We start from the raw sequence: 20,936 nt of genomic DNA on the forward strand, positions 1-20,936 counted from the left end.
AAAGGTATGACTACAGGATCAGACTATTCCGGGTTTGTTGTCTGTTACCATGGAGATTTGACTGTACAGGAACTGTAGAAACAAAACAGCCAGGACATTTTCAATTACAACCCCTTTTTGAAAAGTATCTTTTGTTTTTCATTTTGGATAATTTAAGCGAACTTGTCAGCAGTTTTGGCTGCTATAAGATGCGGCCGCTGCGATTCAGGGCTCATCTACAGCATTTTATAATGCTATAGATAAGCCCCCTGATCCGACCTGCAAGATAAGAAAAATTTGTTTTATACTCACTCGGGGGGGGGGGCGGTCTGGTGCGGTCTGGTCTGATGGGTGTCACAGGTCCAGCGCCTCCCATATTCTTGCAACGCCGCCCTCCTGCTTGCTTCATGACTCCTCGGCATCACACTCCTGCGCACACATACTTATCAGTCCTTTTTTGGGCAGAGCAAAGTACTGTAGTGCACAGGTACCAGGAACGGTCAGAGAGGTCTGGCGCCTGCGCACTGCAGTACTTTGCTCTGCCCTCACCAGGACAGATAAGTGCGCCTGCTGCCGGGGAGCCTGCAAAGCAAGCAGGAGAGTGGTGTTGCAAGATGATGGGAGGCGCCGGACCCCCCCCCCCCCGGTGAGTATAATAAATCTTATTTTTCTTATCTTGCAGGTGGTACCCAGGGCCTATCTACAGCATTATAGAATGCTGTAGCTAAGCCCTGAAAGGCAGCAGCCGCATCCTATAGCGTCCAAAACAGCTGACAGATTCCCATTAAAAAGAAATAATGAATAAAAAATGTTTACAAATCGAATCAAACATTCAATAATCTTTGTTTTTATTAAAATAAATTAAAAATAAATTAAAAAAGCACCATGTCAAAGCATGTTTGTGTGTATGAGCCTTTGGCTTAGGTGACACACAAAAAAGAATAATCAATGCAAATTCATATACTTAACATGCAATTTTCTTTACAATGCATATCTGCAAGTTTCTACTGCAAAAGTCTTCCCACAGTTTTGTCAAGTAATAAGGTTAAAAACACCACGTTTCCCAAGAAATACCATATTCTCCAGTGCTATTCCCTTTTTAGTTCTTTTTAGTATGCTCAACATAGCTTGTATGTACAGAGCACATAATAGATGATAATACATTAGTATTGCTACATTACAGTAACCCAAAGACCCTGCTGTCATACAGAAGCTACCGTTTATACTCGAGTATAAGCTGAGATTTTCAGCCCATTTTTTTAGCTTATTCACCTGTCCCCGTTCCGTCAGCACGCGCTGCTGTCTTCCGTGTCCTCTGGCTGTGACGTTCAGGTCAGAGGGCACGATGACGTGGTTAGTGAACGCCCTCTGCCTGAACAGTCACTGCAGAGAGCCGGAAGACAGAGTGGCACGCGGCGGTAGAACGGGGACAGGTGAATATCGCAGGTGGCGGGGCCTTGAGCCAGCGGTGACACCGGCATCTGGCCCCCAGCGACGAGAGGTGTCATTTTTTTTTTTTTTAAATGGCAGCAGCATATGGGGCATATATATCTATGGCTATGGGGCATCTTACGGGGCCATCAACCTTTATGCAGCATTATATGGGGCATATATATCTATGGGGCATCTTATGGGGCCATCAACCTTTATGCAGCATTATGTGGGGCATATATATCTATGGGGCATCTTATGGGGCCATCAACCTTTATGCATTATGTGGGGCATATATATCTATGGGGCCTTCAGCAGCAGCATATGGTGCATATTATTCTATGGAGCATCTTATGGGGCCATCAACCTTTATGCAGCATTATATAGGACATATATAGCATCTTATGGGGGCATTATTATATGGGGCATATTTTTTTGTATGGAGCATCTTATGGGGCTCATCATGAACTTTATGGAGCATTATATGAGGAGTATTTTGTATGGAGCATCTTATGGGGCCATCATGAACTGTATGGAGCATTATATGGGGCTCCTGATTCAATATGGACATTCAAAAACATTTAACCTACCGATGTCTCAATTAATTTTACTTTTATTGGTATCTATTTTTATTTTTGAAATTTACCAGTAGCTGCTGCATTTCCCACCCTATGCTTATACTTGAGTCAATAAGTTTTCCCAGTTTTTTGTGGCAAAATTAGGGGCCTCGGCTTATACTCGAGTCAGCTTATACTCGAGTATATACGGTAACTGCGTCGTACGAGCAACAGCATCCACGTTACTTTGTTCCCTTTGCATTTGTTCATATTAATAGTCATTAATATCACAGATCAGTAAACAGTTATCAAATGTCTTAATGAAGTTCACACAGCGTGGTCTTAAGATGTGATACCTGAGTGCACCTCGAGCATTTCACGACAGTGGCTCCTTATACTCTCGGAATGATGTCAGAATGTAATCCATAAGAAGGTTCTTCACCTTACAATACATTTGTAGTGACCATCCCTTGTCACTACAACGTTCCAATTATCAGTTTGAGACATCTCAGTTTTCAGAGAAAAAAATAAAAAAAAATTAATGGAATGTCGTGTAATACATTACTGAAATCTACCAGTTTCAGATAATTAAAGGGCTACCTGTCTGCTGGGTCAATCTCACAGCAGTAATAACTTCCTTGTATTGTGAGCTCACATTTACTTGGTTAAATACACAAATTCCCCAACAACACCCGTCAGGACTGGGATAGGCTGTTAGTAGTGTGGTCCGCTGGCTTCCACTGTCATTGCTTCCCTTGGAGAGCCCCAATCGTGTCCCTGGCATCGATGTTAGTCATTAAGCAGCAGCGTTCTGATTCTAACATAGCCCTATCCCTAATGGGCAGCTTGCTCTTCTCATGTACATGACATACCTCTACGCAGCCAGATTCCAGTTAGCCCCTCAGAAAATCTCCTCCATTTGGGCCACATTCACAAGACAGTATTTGCGTCAGTATTTTACCAGTGTATGTGTAAGCCAAACCCAGAAGAGGAACAATGGGAGGAAAAGTATAATAGAAATACGTCAACACTTCTGTATTTATCACCCACTCCTGGTTTTTGCATACAGATACTGAGGTAAAATACTGAGAATATACTGGACGTGTGAACATGGCCTTACTACAAGCAATCTCCCTCGACTTGACCAAATTCCACTATGCTAGACATGTGGCACGCCCAGTCCTCCTGACCATTATTATCCACATATTATAATCAACTAATCATAAGAAAACAAACATATTCCCTCTATGTAAAGGATACTTCCTTAGAACATGTGTATTAGCCATTTCTTAAACATAGACCCTTGACTAATAGGACCCATTGCCTCTTCTGTAAAAGTAACTTCGGTGGTGGATGCAGGTGCCTGTGCTCATACGGGTGCAGGAGCTGCCTATGTGCCTGTGCCCATAGCAGATGGGTGCAGGAGCCGCCTATGAGCTTGTGCCCATAGCAGACGGGAGCAGGAACCGCCTATGTGCCTGTGCCCATAGCAGACGGGTGCAGCAGCCGCCTATGTGCCTGTGCCCATAGCAGACAGGTGCAGGAACCGCCTATGAGCTTGTGCCCATAGCAGACGGGAGCAGGAACCGCCTATGTGCCTGTGCCCATAGCAGACGGGTGCAGCAGCCGCCTATGTGCCTGTGCCCATAGCAGACAGGTGCAGGAACCGCCTATGTGCCTGTGCCCATAGCAGACGGGTGCAGGAGCTGCCTATGTGCCTGTGCCCATAGCAGACGGGTGCAGGAGCCGCCTATGTGCCTGTGCCAATAGCAGACAGGTGCAGGAACCGCCTATGTGCCTGTGCCCATAGCAGACGGGAGCAGGAACCGCCTATGTGCCTGTGCCCATAGCAGACGGGTGCAGGAGCTGCCTGCTATCTACATGCAGTTGTCCACCCAAATGACCAGATAAGTACAAGCTGTGCTTTTTTTCACGTGGACCCGATGTTTGTGTGAAAAATAGCCATCTGAACACATTAGTTAACCTTAGGCCTGTGTGCTGTCCATTCACCACAGACAGGACAAGAACCAAAAATATGTTAGTCTGAATGTGTTTTGCATCTACTGTATGTGCTGTCAGTATACAAAACGGAGAGCATCCAGACTGCACAAGGACCAATGTAAATGAATGGGGTAGTTCACATGAGCGTATGTCTGCATGTGTAAAAAAATTGAAGCATGCACTTATCTCATCTGATTTTCAGATCTGACTGCCATTAAATGGATGCCACATGGACATAAAAACAGACATATACATGATATATGGCTAAAATAAATCATCCATTTCTTTCTGGATGAAATAACTGCAATTTTTCATAGGCACATCTGACGAAAACTTATTCTCTTCCCACATATGAAGAACTTCAGCTATCTCCCTATAGTAAGCAGCAAAAGTTAGTGGCAGAGAGTCAATAGATAATACAAAGCAGGCACTGATAAAACCCCTTTGACAGAGTAGGTATTGCTTTATCTAGTGTGGGTCGCTAGAACCTGCATAGCCCCAGAGTAATGGGATGTGACTTGAAGCAGCCTAGAAAGTTAGATGCCATACTCTACCACCAAACTAATCCACAAAAACATTAAATCACCACGAGATTCATATTCTAAATAAGTATAAATCTCAAAGCCTCTGGGGCTTTCAAGTTCTGTGCAGGCCTTTACTTCTACCTATCCTCTAAATACTAGGAACTAGTCAGGAGATTAGATGAATAATAGAGTACACCGCCAAACCAACATAGTCACACACGGTAACTACAAACAAGTGGTCTCTGGTCCTCTCCAATTACATGTTCACTAGTGATGAGCGAACATGCTGGGATAAGGTGTTATCCGAACATGCACGCGTGTGAACCGAATGTCTTTGGTGTGCTCAAAAAATACGAGTCCCTGCAGCTGCATGTCTCTGTTTGTTAGGCAATCCCTGAATGGGTTGCGGATGTCGAACAACCACGAGACATGCAGCCGCGGGGACTCATACATATTTTTCAAGCACAATGAAGTCACTCAGTTAGCAGCCGATCATGCTTGCATAACACCTTATCCAAGCGCATTCGCTCATCCCTTAAGTTCACCCCTTTGTATATGTTGTAGTTGTAGGTTTCTCTTCTCCAGCAGCGCCAGCGTATTGAGTTTTCATAAGAGTATTGTTGCATTGTCTTTGTTAAAAAAAAAAAAAAAAAAGTTAAATATTATTGAGCTTTGGCCAGTTTGACAGAGAATAGCCACTAGTCTTAGTTGGGGCTGGTCTTTTCACTCTTTCTTCTCTGGCGTCTTGTTTAGCTCTCGGAAACTGATATTTAACTCTTTAAACATTTGGATTAAGATGACTCCAGTAGACACCGTCGTGAACCCACACACCATGGCCAAGAAGTCTACTGCTCCTACTTTGGTCCATTCTTGAAAGAGAATTGCAGTTGCAACCAAGACTAATGTTGTGAACATAACATAATAAATAGCACTGAATACACAAGAGTCATAGTCTTCCAGTGCTTTGTTAATATATCGAAACTGAATGAGAATGCTACACCCCAGGACTGCTAGGAGGCAGAAGAAAAGGTATGTTGAGCTTGAATTACTTGGATTGTTGGTAAAAGCATCTTGAGCAAAAAGTCCAATGCCTTTGGTACAGGGCACAGTAAATGTGCCTAACAGCGAGCAGACACCTATGTAAACCATTATATTTTTCTTCCCATACACTGGAGAAAGCCAAAATATCAGCAACGTCAACATCAGGAGAACGAAGCAGATGTAACTCAGAAATACTGAAAGACAAAATATATATCATCTGATTATATGTCTGATGACAAGCACATGAGCCATGCCTAACTGCATGATAAAATCTGCTAGCTTTGTCTAACCCTACATCATGCTTATAGGACTCCTGTTATATCTGCTTAGAACCATGACAGGCGGCAAATATGGTGCCCGGAGAGTGGCTGCGTCATTATCAGACTGTCAGGCTCATTCATATGGAACTTCAGGAGCAGCGTTTCTATCCCGCTACCATTCTGTTCATTCTGGTTTCTCTTCCTTAAGTTGTTGTACTTTATTGTTATATGCTTACTGTATGTTGCAGAATGCAAAGAATTTTGCATCATTTTCCTAAATATTTCGTAAGGTGTAATTACATATACATTATGGTAATTTTCTATTAATGTGTCTGCTGGGTGTTGATGCGAGAGACTCGCGAGAGGATACAGATATTTGGTATTGACGAGTTCAGAAATGCCGGATCTATCAAAATCTAAAAAGAATTAATCCAATCGGTAACGGTGTAAAGGAAAAAGAAAAAAAAAAAAACACTCGAATTGTTTTTTTGGGTTGGATCTCGAAAAAAGCAGCTTTTTTTTTTGATTTTGCAAACTTTGGATTTTGTAATAAAAAAAAACTATACGTTTGGTATCTGGGAACTCGTAATGACCTGGAGAATCATAATGGCAGGTCAGTTTTAGTATTTAGAGAACATGGTAAAAAAAAAAAAAACAATTGTGGAATTGCACTTTTTTGCAATTGCACCACAATTGGAATTTTTTTCTCGTTTTCCAGTACACAATATGTTAAAACCAATGGTGTCGCTCAAAAGTGAAACTCATCCTGCAAAAGACAAGCCCTCACATGGCCATATTGACAAAAAAAAAAAAAAGTTATAGCTCTGGAAAGAAAGGGAGTATAAAAATGAAAATGCAAAAATGGAAAACCCCAAGGTGGTGAAGGAGTTAATCTGATGTAGTTATAGGAGCCAGACCCATTTAGAGGGCTTCTCTAGTGTTTGACAAATCTTTTCATTGGAAAATAACGTTTCAGTAAAATCTATTAATAATTATATTAAAAAAGTATGTCAAAAGTATGTGGCTGAAGCAGGCTGCCACTACCATGATATTTATGACCTATCACTTGAATAATATCTGATCCTGCGAGTGCCCACTAAACAGCGTGACAGAGCTGTATTGTCCACCGCTGTATACTGCTTATATCCAGTATATCCGGCAGCTACTGAAGCTGATAACAGCTGATCAATGGGTACGCAAGGTCTCAGACCCCCATCGATCTAATATTGATGACCTATACAAAGGATACATTATCAACCTTATAATAGCGGAAAACCCTTTTAAATGACATTTCCAGAAAGTTTGTACCTGGATTGGAAAGCTTTTCTTCAAACTCAGCTCTGGATGTTATGCTTTCGGACTTAGGAGCGTGGATGATGAGGATAATGGAGCCCACACAGCTGAGGAGACATCCCAGTTTGCCCAAGAAATTAAGCTTTTCTTTCAGCACATATGAGGCCAAGATGGACCTTCCGAACATGAAGAAAAATCAATATAAATTATTCAGGAAAATAAATACAGATCATAATCTATTGGTTATTATTACATAATGTATTATTATTGACAGATTATGTCAGGAAATAGAAGGATCTATGACCCATTTGGTTACTCTGCCTGCAATATCCTACATCAGGCTCAGCTTGATTAACTGATCAAAAAGAAGAATTCATGCCTCCTCCCCGTGTTTCAAACCTGAATTAATTGGTTAGCAAATATATTGTGAGCACTTAGTCTGCTCCTGCATCCTCTAAGTACATCATATAAGTGCGTTGCACTGAATTAGACCAAAAGGTAACTGACGGTATCTGGACAGTCATATTAAACAATGTTTTTGCTTTTCATTCTCACCCTTATAGTCCTCCACTTTCTACTAACCCCCCTAATCCTGACACCTTGTAAGGAACTGGTCATCTCTCCCTCCATTCCCCCCATCCATCTCACCTCATCCTCAACATACAATCCTCTGTCTCCATACACAGCCACCTCATGCCTTCTCCTACTAACACTTTCTCTGCTCCTCCTCACTGTCAGAGATATCTCTCCAAATCCTGGTCCTCCTCACCCCATCCCCACAGTCACATCTTCCTCCCATCCAGCCCCCGCTTTCCCAGTCCCTCTAGCAGAGCGAGCATTCCATAGAGCTCCTATCTCCGACAAACTTTCATACATCGATGATCTTTTCATTACTAACAAACTTTCCTTCCTCGCCATCACTGAAACATTGCTTACCCCCCTCTGACACAGCCTCTCTTCTGCACATTCATATGATGGATTCCACATTTCCCACACACCCCCGCCACAGAAACAAGCTTAGCAGAGGAGTTGGTTTTCTCCTGTCAGATATCTGTTCCTTCAAACAAATCCCACTGCTACCCATCCTTCTTTTGAGGTGCACTGTGTGATATTTAGTCCCACTCGAACCTCCAACTGGCTGTCATTTACTGCCCCCCAAGTCCAGCCACCACCTTCGACCACTTCACCACCTGGTTACATAATTTCCTTTCCACTGACATCCCCACTATCGTCATGGGAGACTTCAACATCCCCATTGACACTTCCCATTCAGCTGTCTCTAAGTTCTATCGCTCATTTCCTCCTTCGGCCTCCCTCAATGGTCTTCTGCAGCCACTCACAAAAATGGCCACACACTGGACCTAATTTTCATCCACCTGTTTCCTATTTAACCTCTCCAACTTTCTCCCTCTTTCTGACAACAACCTACTTGCATTCTTCTTTCTTCTCCAAGTTCACAAACCTCACTCCACAAACTTGCACGCCCTCACAGAAATCTTCAACACCTCGACTTACACTCACTCTCTGAATCCCTTCTCCCTCTTACATATGTAAGTTCCTTACACAATGCAGATGCTGCTGCTTTATATACACAACACAACAGCTGCAGCTCTCAAATCAGTCGTCCCCTCACATACCAAAGCTCTTACAATCAACAGGCAACCCTGGCACACATTTTTCTTGGGAATATATATATATATATCATAATCCCTTTTTTGGGTGTCCATGCTACAGTTTCCAACCTTTAGAGTTTAAATTTTATATATGGTTAGTATCAATAGTGCTGTATATGATGTGCTGGCCTGCTCCCCTTGGTTTTTTTACTGTGTCTTTTTCTTTTCATTATGCCTTTTCAAATGCTTTTATATACCTTTGTCCTTATTGGTGTCGTTATTTAATAAAATGAGAATTTTTACATTGAATGATTTTTTGGGTAATTATTCCTTCAAGTAGTTTTTTCTAAAAACAGTGTTGTGGTGTCAACTTGAATTTTGTTATATGTATTTACCTGGGTATCAATTTTCTCCTTAGTTTTTGGATTAAAACCCTGGCACACCACCCTCACTAAAGAAATGAGGCGGGCTTCCAGAGTTACTGAGTGGAGATGGAAATGGTCCCATTCCAATGAGCACTTCATCACATTCAAACAGTCCCTCACTACTTTCAAGTCCACACTCATTGCAGCAATACAAACATACTCCTCATCTCTCAAGCTCCCCTCTCAAACTTAACTAAACACATCCAGTACCCCCCTCCCCCTCCTCTAATCTCAGATGAAGACTTTGCCTCATTCTTCAAGCAGAATATTGACAACATCAGACAAAGCTTTTGCACAAAATCCCCACAGCCCCTCCTCCTACTCAATCCTCCTCCTCCAAAATCAGCTTATCTGCCATTACGGAAGATCAACTTTCTCCTCCAAATTACATCTCACTACCTGTGAACTTGACCCAATCCTGTCCCACCACATCCCAAACCTCATCACAGTCTTCATCCCAACCCTAACTCATCTCTTCAACTTGTCACTAACAACTGGTGTCTTCCCCTCATGCTTCAAACATGCCTCGATCACACCCATCCTCAAAAAGCTCTCCCTTAACCCATCTTCTCTGTCCAGCTGTCGCCGCATATAACTTCTCCCCTATGCCTGAAAACTACTGGAACAAGACTTCACCCACTCACACACCAGCTCCTCACCTATCTGTCGGTGTCCCTCAAGCTACAATTCTCCATTTACACCTTCAACCTAGCACAGCTCATAGAGTCCCACGGCTTTCAGTATCACCTCTATGCTGATGACACACAGATCTACCTTTCTGGACCTGATATCACCTCCCTACTAACCAGAATCCAACCATGTCTCTCAGCTGTTTCATCTTTCTTCTCTGCTAGATTTCTAAAACTTCTCATTGATAAAACATAATTCATCATCTTTCCACCATCTCAGTCAACCCTCCAAAAGACCTATCCATCAACGTCATTCTCCCCAGTCCCTTAAACTCGATACCTCGGGGAACCCTTAACTCTGATCTCTCCTTCAAACCACACATCCAAGCCCTTTCCATTTCCTGCCGACTGCAACTCAAAAATATCTTCTAGATCCACACATTCCTTAACCAAGATTCTGCAAAAATGCTATTGCATGCCATTATCATCACTTGCCTCGACGACTGTAACCTCCTGCTCTGTGGCCTCCCCTTTTAAGCCCCCATTACACATAGCGATATCGCTAGCAATATCGCTGTAACGTCACCGATTTTGTGACGTAACAGCGATATTGCTAGCGATATCGCTATGTCTGATACTTACCTCCGACCGGCTCCCCCGCTGCTCATCTCTGGTCGCGCGAGAACGTCCTGGACCATTTCACATCGGGCGCTTCCTGCTGGGCTTCCTGTGGCGCCGACGAGCGACATGTGGACACGGGCGGGAGGACGTCAGGATCGCCGCGTCTGACAGGTAAGTAGCGACCCCCGACCCCTGCTATGTCGCTGGGGAGATCTGCCTGTGTGGCAGCTCACTAGCGACCACTTAGCGATGAACCAGCGATCCATATCGTTGTCGGGATCGCTGGTGCATCGCTAAGTGTAACGGTACCCTTACACTATCGCACCCCTCCAATCTATCCTAAACTCTGCTGCCTGACTGCCCCCGCGCTATTCCCTGGCCTCTCCTCTCTGTCAATCCCTTCACTGGCTCCCCATTGCCAAGAGACTTCAGTTCAAAACCCTAACCTCAGCATACAAAGCCATCCACAACTTGTCTCCTCCATATATCACTGACCTAGTCTCCTGGTAATTACCTGTACCTCTGATCCTCACAAGATCTCCTTCACTACTCCCCTCTTATCTCCTCTTCCCACAATTGCATACAAGACTACTCTGCGCATCCCCCCTACTCTGGGACTCTGCACACCAACATATCAGACTCTCGCTTGCCGTGGAAACTTTCAAAAGAAACCTGAAGACCTACCTCTTCTGACAAGCCTACAACTTGCAGTAACCCTCGCTCCACCAACCTCTACATGACCAGCCCTTGTAGACTGAGTCCTCTCTCTTCTTGTACCAGTTGGCGACTCGTTTTGTTCAAGATTATTGTACTTGTTTTTGTTATGTACACCCCTTTTCACATGTAAAGTGCCAAGGAATAAAGGGTGCTATAATAATAATCTAACATGTTTAAGTTCTAAAACAATGTTTAGTTTTCCCTGGAGATAAGTTGCAGCTAGGAACACTCTGCCGAGCTAAGAGGTCCTAAATTTGGGGGAAGTCTGGAGAGATAGCTGGCAGCGTATGCGCATGGAACAATCTAATACAAATCATCAAAATAAGGTAATGTAAATGCACCATCAACCATTTATGCTGCAGTCTCACCTTCATAATTCACTAACAGAAACCTATTGGGCTCCAATTCATCAGTGTTTGCTCCAGAAATCTAACGTAAAACACTTTCTGCGCAAATGAAGTTGCAAAAATGTTTTTACCTTTGGTGTTTTCATTCCACGCCAAAATGGGCGGAGTTGGGCCAGGGAATGGCAACACCCACTCATCTAATTTATGATGAGCTGTGGCATATCTACCGTCACAAATCCTACTCAAGTCCCCGACAGAAGTAAGATTTGTGGCGATGCACACACCACTTTTTCGACGCATCTGATTAAGGGACGTGTTCCTCTTAATAAATTGTGCACCTATGATTCTATCACACCTCTCATCAAGAACGGTGGGTGATGAAAAAACATCACAGAAAAAAGGCAGCTGTATTTATCAATACCAGAACACTACAGTAATGCACTGCAGGATGCAACAAGCCGAATGATAAACTTATGGTCTATTTACATGGACCAATTGGCAGTTGTTTAAATTGCTTTTTATGCAGGCAGACCAAAGTAAACGATGTAATAAGCTGCCATAGCTCTTGGTTATGGCGAGTACTACTTATACAGGACTGATGCACCGCTGAGAGCGATGACTTTTTGCGTTGTGCAGAAAATCATTTCGCCTGATGAAACAGCGTTTTGCTTATTCAGTGGGTCATCAGCAAGTTAATCATGATACAAGCATTTTAAAGGGACTCTGTCAGCACAGGATGACTGGTCAAACCAAGTACAGGTGCTCGGAGCATTATAGCGTGGCTAATTATGTAACTACTCCTTCCCACCTGACTGCTTTATTTGTATTTCCGCCCTTCTCTGGCTCTGTGAATCAAAGACGGGAGAGGAGATTTGGGAAAAACAAGCAGGTGGGAAGGTGTGGGTAAAAGACTGGTTATACCATGAAGAACAGAGTGCCTGTACTTGATTTGAACAGTCATTCTGTGCTGACAGAGTCCCTTTAACCCCTTCACCCTGAAGCCTGTTTTCACCTTCCTGACCGGGCCAATTTTTACAATTCTGACCACTGTCACTTTATGACGTCATAACACTAGAACGCTTCAATGGATTCCGCGCTTCTGAAATTGTCTTCTCGTGACATATTGTACTTTATGATAATGGTAAAAAAAAATTTGATATGACTTGCGTTTGCAAAAAAGAAAAACAGAAATTTGGTGGAAATTTTGAAAATTTCAAAATTTTCAAACTTTTAATTTTTATGCCCCTAAATCAGAGGGTCATATCGCACAAAATAGTTAATAAATAACATTTCTCACATGTCTACTTTACATCAGCACAATTGGAAATATATTTTTTTTTAGTTAAGGGTTAAAAGTTGACCAGTGATTTCTAATTTTTACAACAAAATTTGCAAAACCATTATTTTTAGGGACCACCTCACATTTGAAGTGACTGAGGGACCTATATGACAGAAAATACCCAAAAATGACACCATTCTAAAAACTGCACCCGTCAAAATACTCAAAAAGACATTCAAGAAGTTTATTAACCCTTCAGGCACTTCAAAGTAATTTTTGGAATGTGGAAGAAAACAAATAAACATTTACTTATCTTTCACAAAAAATTTCATTTAGACCTAATTTTTTAATTTCGCAAAGGTAACAGGAGAAAATGGACCATAAATTTTGTTGTACAATTTCTCCTGAGCATGCCGATACCCCATATGTGGGGGAAATCTACTGTTTGAGCACACGGTAGGGCTCAGAAGGAAAGGAACACCATTTGACTTTTTGAAGGAAAAATATGCTGGAATAATTAGCAGTTGCCATGTCGGGTTTGGAGAGCCACTGATGTGCCTAAACAGTGGAAACCCCACACAAGTGACACCATGTTGGAAACTAGACCCCTTAGGAAACTTAGCTAGATGTGTATTGAGCACCTTGAACTTCCAGGTGCTTCACAGAAGTTTATAATAGAGCTATGAAAAAAAAAAAAAAATTATCCCAAATGAATCTTTTTTAGCCCTATATTTTGCATTTTCTTAAGGGTAATGTAGGGTCGGTAGGCCGGGCTGGGGGGGTGGTCCCTCTGTATACCGCGCAGTGACATACAGACACAAGATGGAGGCACGTTTTGGGTGCAACAGGTCCAAGTTTATTCTTTCTTTCACCGTCCGCCTGACGGTCCCACAACACACCGCGATTCTCTTCACAGCTCTCGGGTTACAGAACACATTAAGACAGCATTATTTCAACAGGGACGTATATATACGTACCGTCCCTTTTCACTCTGTGACGCTCTGACAGCTCCATCACTGTGGCTGCCGTAGGCCTGTACACCAACGTAATTTTACTGGTCATACGTCGTTCCAAATACGGTGTCCTACACCCGGAGCCTCATCTATACTGCGGTACTTCGTGTCAGGACCACCCCCCTTGACTTCCTTTCTCCTCAGTCCCCCTGGTTGGGTTTTCCTCACAGTGCACCAACTGTCACAGTCTTCTTGTCACTTGAGCTCCCCCTGGGGACTGGAATCTTCTGGAACCCTCCTGTCAAATTTATAGCTTTCCCGATTCCCTGTAGCTCCGCCCCCATGACCAACGGTTTCTTAGCCCTAAGCTGATGTCAAGTCCTATGCTCACACTCCTCCCTGCCCTCTAATGTCAATTCCAGGTACTGCACGTCACCTACACTTTCCTAGCTGTTTTCCCTTCTGTCATAACTGACATCCTGCCTGACAAGTGCAAACCCCTTTGAAACCTGACCAGTCAGTCCGTCCGTCAGGTCACCTTCCCTACACTAACATGAGAAATTGCTCCATACATTTTGTTGAGCAATGTTTACTGAGTACACCGAAAACCCATATGTGGGGGGATACTACTGTTTGGGCACATGGCAGGGTTTGGAAGGGAAGGAGCGCCATTTGACTTTTTGAATGCAAAATTTGATGGAATAATTAGCAGACGCCATGTCGTGTTTGGAGAGCCCCTGATGTGCCTAAACAGTGGAAACCCCCCACAAATGACACCATTTTGGAAACTGGACCTCTTTGGGACCCTATCTAGATGTATATTGAGCACCTTTAACCCCCAGGTACTTCACAGAAGTTTATAACGTTAAGCCGTGAAAATGTAAAAAAAAAAAATTCCCACAAAAATCGTTTTTAGCTACATCAATTTCTCCTGAGTTCACCGATACCCCATATGTGGTAGAAAACTACTTTTGAGACACAGTGCAAAGCTCAGAAGGGAAGTAGCGCCATATTACAGTGCAGATTTTGCTGTACGTGTTTGAGGGTGCCATGTTACATTGGCAGAGCCCCTGAGGTGCCAGAAAAGCAGAAGTTGCCATAAGTGACCCCATTTTACCAAATAAACCTCTCAATTAATTCATCTAGGGATGCAGTGATTATATTGACGCCACAGATATGTCACAGACGTTTATACCATTGGGCAGTGAAGAAAAAATAATTTACATTTTTACCACCAAGATTGTAGGTTAGCCCCAAGTTTTACATTTTCACACTGGGAAATAGGTAAAAATGGCACTAAAATTTGTCCCACAATTTCTGCTGAATGTAGAAATACCCCACATGTGGATGTACAGTGCTACTTTGCCATACGGAGAGATTCGGGAAGGACGGAGTGGTATTTGCCTCCTGGAGCACACATTTTCCTAGACTAGTTTGTGGATTCCATAGAAAGAGCCCCTAAGTGCTAGAAACATGGATTTTTGTGATAACTTACCATAAAATCCTTTTCTCCGATACGCTCATTGGGGAACACAGGTACTGTGGGTGTATGCTACTGCCGCCTGGAGGCTGACACTAAGTGGAAAAAAAGAGGTTAGCTCCTCCTCCGCAGTATACACCCTCACCCCGATTGCGGGCGGAAACCAGTTTAGTGCAAAAGCAGTAGGAGATCAAACAAAAATCAGACAACATCAACGTTAATGCAGGTAACATGTCTAGAGAAAAACCACCCTAATGTCATACAAAGAGCATATTAAACAAACAGAAGCCAACTTGACTATCAGGATGGGTGCTGTGTCCCCCAATGATCATCTTGAAGGAAAGGATTTTACGGTGAGTTATCACAAAAATCCATGCTTCTCCTTCGCCTCATTGGGGGACACAGGTACTGTGGGACGTCCTAAAGCAGTCCCTGTGTGGGAAGTTGACTGACCGATCCAAGCTACATGCATCTCCTGTCTAAAGGTGCGCCACCGCTGCTTGGAGAATCCTACTACCCAGGCTCGCATCCGCTGAAACCTGAGTATGGATATTGTAATGTTTTGTAAACGTATGCAGGCTGGACCAGGTTGCTGCCTTGCAAACCTGTTCCGATGAAGCCTGGTGCCGAAGCGCCCAAGAGGCGCCCACTGCCCGAGTAGAGTGTGCTCTGATCCCTGCTGGAACTGGCGCGCCTCTGATGCGTTAGGACTCCTGAATAGCCAAACAAATCCATCTGGCTATGGTCGATTTTGAGGCAGCGAGTCCCTTCCTGTGACCTTCAGGGAGCACGAACAGCGCGTCTGACGAAAGGGTGCCATCCGTGACACGTACCTACTGAGCGCTCTCACCAGGACCAACGTATGAAGGGTCTTTTCCACACTGTGTACCGGTGCTGGACAAAGAGGGCAAGACAATATCCTCATTAATATGAAACGAGGAAACGACTTTTGGCAAAAAAGGAGGAGCTGGTCTAAGAACCACCTTGTCTTTGTGAAAGGTCAGAAACAGGGCTCGACAAGACAGAGGGTGGTTATTAATGGAGCACACTCAGACTGGGTCACGGTTAGCAGTGGGGTACCACAGGGGTCAGTTTTGGGCCCGCTTCTTTTTAACATATTTATTAATGACCTTGTAGGGGGCATAGAGAGCAGAATTTCAATATTTGCAGATGACACTAAACTCTGCAGGGTAATCAATACAGAGGAAGACAATTTTATATTACAGCAGGATTTATGTAAACTAGAAGCTTGGGCTGATAAATGGCAAATGAGCTTTAATGGGGATAAATGTAAGGTCATGCACTTGGGTAGAACGAACAAGGTGTATAATTATGTGCTTAATTGTAAAACACTGGGCAAAACTGTCACTGAAAAAGACCTGGGTGTATGGGTGGACGACAAACTCACATTTAGTGGCCAGTGTCAGGCAGCTGCTGCAAAGGCAAATAAAATAATGGGATGCATTAAAAGAGGCATAGATGCTCATGAGGAGAACACAATTTTACCTCTATACAAGTCACTAGTGCGACCACACTTTCTCCGGTGTATAAGAAAGACATAGCTGAACTGGAGCGGGTGCAGAGAAGAGCGACCAAGGTTATTAGAGTACTGGGGGGTCTGCAATACCAAGACAGGTTATTACACTTGGGGTTATTTAGTTTGGAAAATCGAAGGCTTAGGGGTGATCTTATTACAATGTATAAATATATGCTGGGACAGTACAAAGACCTTTCTAATGATCTTTTTACTCTTAAGGGCCTGTCACACTAAGCGATATCGCTAGCAATATCGCTATAATGTCACTGTTTTTTGTGACGTTATAGCGATATCGCTAGCGATATCGCTATGTCTGATACTTACCTCCGACCGCTCTCCCGCTGGTTATCGCTGATCGCGCGAGAACGTCCTGGACCGTTTATCGTCGTCAGCTTCCTGCTGTGGCGACGAGCGGACGCGGGCGGGAGGACGTCTTCATCGCCGCGTCTAAGGTCTCTTTCACACTTCAGTTTTTTGCATCAGTTCAAATCCGCCAAAAAGTCATACAAGCGGATCCGTTGTTAACTGATGTGAACGGATGGCACAGGATCCGTTTTTAGACGGATCCTGAAAATGCGGAAATTTAAAGGAAATGCTGGCCGGGAAGGAGAGAGAGAGAGAGGGAGAGAGAGAGAGAGAGAGGGAGAGAGAGAGGGAGAGAGGGAGAGAGAGAGAGAATTTTTTTTTTTTTGTCCGGCACCCAGAAAGAATTTCGGGTTAAATGAGTGTCTGGAGGATCCGCCAGAGAAAAAAACGTTACAAGCTCCGTTTTGAAATCTTTGAGGATGGTGACGGACAGCAATTTTTGGCGGATCCTCAAAAAAAACGGATGCAACGGACAGCAATCCGTCACAATCCGCCATTAATGCAAGTCAATGGGGAAAAAAACGGATCCTCAAAAAAAAATTTGAGGATCCGTTTTTTTCAAAACCTGGCGGATTGTGACTGATTGTAAAAAACGGAAGTGTGAAAGAGGCCTAACAGGTAAGTAGCGACCGCTGCTATGTCGCTGGTGAGATCTACCTGTGTGGCAGCTCACTATCGACCACTTAGCGATGCACCAGCGATCCTGACCGCGTCATATTGCTGGTGCATCGCTAAGTGTGACAGTACCTTTAGACCTGTGACGGGGACAAGGGGGCATCCTCTACGTCTGGAGGAAAGAAGGTTTAAGCATACTCACAGACGCGGATTCTTTACTGTAAGAGCAGTGAGACTATGGAACTCTCTGCCATATGATGTTGTAATGAGTGATTCCCTACTAAAATTTAAGAAGGGACTGGTTGCCTTTCTTGAAAAGTATAATATTACAGGGTATATACACTAGTTTCCTTAATATTGCGTTGATCCAGGGAGCTAGTCTGATTGCCGCATGTGGAGTCGGGAAGGAATTTTTTTCCCCAATGTGAAGCTTACTGTTTGCCACATGGGTTTTTTTTTACTTCCTCTGGATCAACATGTTAGGGCAAGTTAGGATAGGATATGGGTTGAACTAGATGGACTTAGTCTTCCTTCAACCTTAATAACTATGTTACTATGTTACTATGTAATAAACCTAATTTGCAATGAGTTTGAATAATGTGCATTTGTCTATATATTCACTTTTGTCTGCTAAAACATGAAAGGTGAACCTGTCACACTGTACATTCAGTCTTATCTGCTAGCATAAGGTATAGAGAAGGATTTAATGAGCAGATTGATACGTATGAGGGAAGATTCATTAGAACTTTGTCATTTCTGCATTTAAATTTCTGCTCATTCTAGGTATAGAGTAAGTCCAGTGGGCAGTCTTTCCCAATAAATGATTTCTGATAGGAAAAGTCCCACCCTCTCGACTCCTCAGTTCAGAATGAGCAGGAATTTCAATGAGTAGATGGTAGTTCCTTGTGAATCTTTTCCCGTAAAACTATATATCATTCTAGTCATCTCATTCTGCTCTATAACATGTTGACTGCAGCTCAGACAACGTGTTTAGCAACACAGGTTCTCTTTAAAAGTTGATCTACTACTGAAGCTAAAAAGCTCTTTAAGACAATATTGAGGTAAGACAAATGACACGGGTTTTCTTACCTATAGGACCAACAAAATGCAATAACTATTTCTTCATTCATCAACCAATGCATGTGTTCCAGGATCTCCCTCACTTCATTACCTAGTAGGACCTTGATGGTCTAAACCAGCGGTCTCAAACCTTTCTTACCTCGAGAGCCACATTCAACTCTAAGTGATAGTCACAAGCCATAATCGGGCTCGCACCACTACAGTAGTGACACTCAGAGCCCACCATGATTGTTACGATGGCAGCCAAACCTTTCCCACAGTAATCAAACTGAGACCTTTTGCCCATATTGGCAAATAATTACATTCAAGGTACCAACGATACCCTCATCTGGTATTGTGGTCTAGCTGCAAGCTCAACTCTAACTAACATTATGATCCTATTTCTAGCTTACATTATTTATTTTTTCCCTCTACCCCTGCATATGCACATCCAGATCTTCTCTTCTGTGTCAGGCTACTCATAAAAGTCACTATCTGGAGATCTTTTCATAGTGGGCAGCACGGTGGCTCAGTGGATAGCATGGTGGCTCAGTGGATAGCACTGCAGCCTTGCAGCGCTGGAGTCCTGGGTTCAAATCCCACCAAGGACAACATCTGCAAGGAGTTTGTATGTTCTCCCCATGTTTGCGTGGGTTTCCTCCCACATTCCAAAAATATACTGATAGGGAATTTAGAATGTGAGCCCCATCGGGGCCAGTGATGATGATGTGTGCAAATTGTAAAGCGCTGTGGAATATGTTAGCGCTGTATAAAGATTATTATTATTAGTTACATGCTAAAATAATGTATGAAACTTACAGATCGCCATGAGCCATGCATGTTGGGACCAAAAAGTCACATGCAGCTAACGAGCAACAGGTCGGGGACCCCTGGTCTAGACTAATAACTTATCCAAGCTAAAAGGCAAATATGTGTGCAGTAAATCTAACCAGAAGATTACCAAATTGCAGGACATTATTAATCCGTTAGTGACCACCAATACATCTTTTTACTGAAGTATATAAGAGACATGCATCCCCCTACGGTATCAGCCACAATCAGTGTTGGCTCTGACTGTAGTCGTTTAACCCCTTAAATGCTGTTGTCAATTGTGAGTACGGCATCTAGATGGTTAACAGAGTGTAGGGGCTCCCTCTTTATCACCATCGGCACCCTGAGATCTTGATCTTGTGGACCTGATGTTTGCCATGGCAGCTGATGGCCAAATAATGGCCTTAGAGTCTGCAGGCTTTAGTAGCCTATTCAGACGTTATCAAAATTTAGGTGGTAAAAATACACCTTTTCATTCCTGTCATGCCACTTTGCATTAATTCCTGAAAAGCACCTGAAGGGTTAATTAACCACCCGAAAGCAATCTTGAATACATTGAGGGGCGCTGTTTTTAAAATGGTATCACCTCTGAGGGCTTCCAATAGATAGCACCCACAATATCTCTTTGAAATTGAAACCTAAAAATTTTTTTATTTAATTTTAAATTCAACATTTTTAAACCTCTTAAAAGGCTAACAAAATAAAACAACATTTTACAAGTGGTGCTGATGTAAAGTAGACACTTATTTTTTTTTTTTTTTTAATTTACATAAATTTAACCCCTTAATCCCATGTGACGTACTATCCCGCCCATGTGCCCTGGGACTTAATTACCAGGGACGGGATAGTACGTCACAGCAATCAGCGGCTCCCACGTGGTGAGCGCCACTGATCTCGGCAGGGTGTCAGCTAATTATCACAGCTGACACCCGGCACAATGTCTCAGGGGTGGTCACGGACCGCCCCCGACACGTTAACCCCTTGCACACCGCGATCAAACACGATCGCGGTGTAACGAGGGGTTAAAGGGAAGCATCGGCAGGGAGGGGGCTCCCTCCGTGCTTCCCTGAGCCCCCCACAGCAACGCAATGTGTAGCGCTGCTGCGGGGGTCTCTTTCCCAACAGGTCCCCGGATCCAAGATGGCGACGGGGACCTTCGGGGGCCTGTAGGGAGCTGACTTCCTCAGTGCCTGCAAGGCGCAGGCAAGGAGGAAGCCTTGTGCAGTGCCTGTGACAGATTGCTGATCTGTCACAGTGATCCGTGATGTGACAGATCAGCGATCTGTCACAGGACAGTGATGTCCCCCCTGGGACAACCTAATAAAGTTAAAAAAAAATGTAAAAATAATTTTTAAAAAAATCGCTAAATAAATTAGAA

At 43.4% G+C, this 20,936-nt stretch overlaps 1 protein-coding gene across 1 annotated transcript in view; it reads right to left on the bottom strand.

The window, feature by feature from the left end:
* Window positions 1-805: 805 nt before the first annotated feature.
* The window catches only part of NIPA1 (NIPA magnesium transporter 1), a 47,927-nt gene continuing 27,796 nt past the window's right edge, over window positions 806-20,936 (bottom strand). The window contains exons 4-5 of the mRNA XM_073541466.1: window positions 7,102-7,262; window positions 806-5,727 (exon numbers count right to left, since the gene is read on the bottom strand). Of these exons, the coding sequence (XP_073397567.1) occupies window positions 5,216-5,727; window positions 7,102-7,262 (673 nt within the window). The 3' untranslated portion in view covers window positions 806-5,215. The remainder of the gene's footprint in view (window positions 5,728-7,101; window positions 7,263-20,936) is intronic.

This window comes from Dendrobates tinctorius, unplaced genomic scaffold (genome assembly GCF_039654945.1).
Source record: "Dendrobates tinctorius isolate UK_male_01 unplaced genomic scaffold, ASM3965494v1 ptg000121l, whole genome shotgun sequence".
Classification (NCBI taxonomy): domain Eukaryota; kingdom Metazoa; phylum Chordata; class Amphibia; order Anura; family Dendrobatidae; genus Dendrobates; species Dendrobates tinctorius.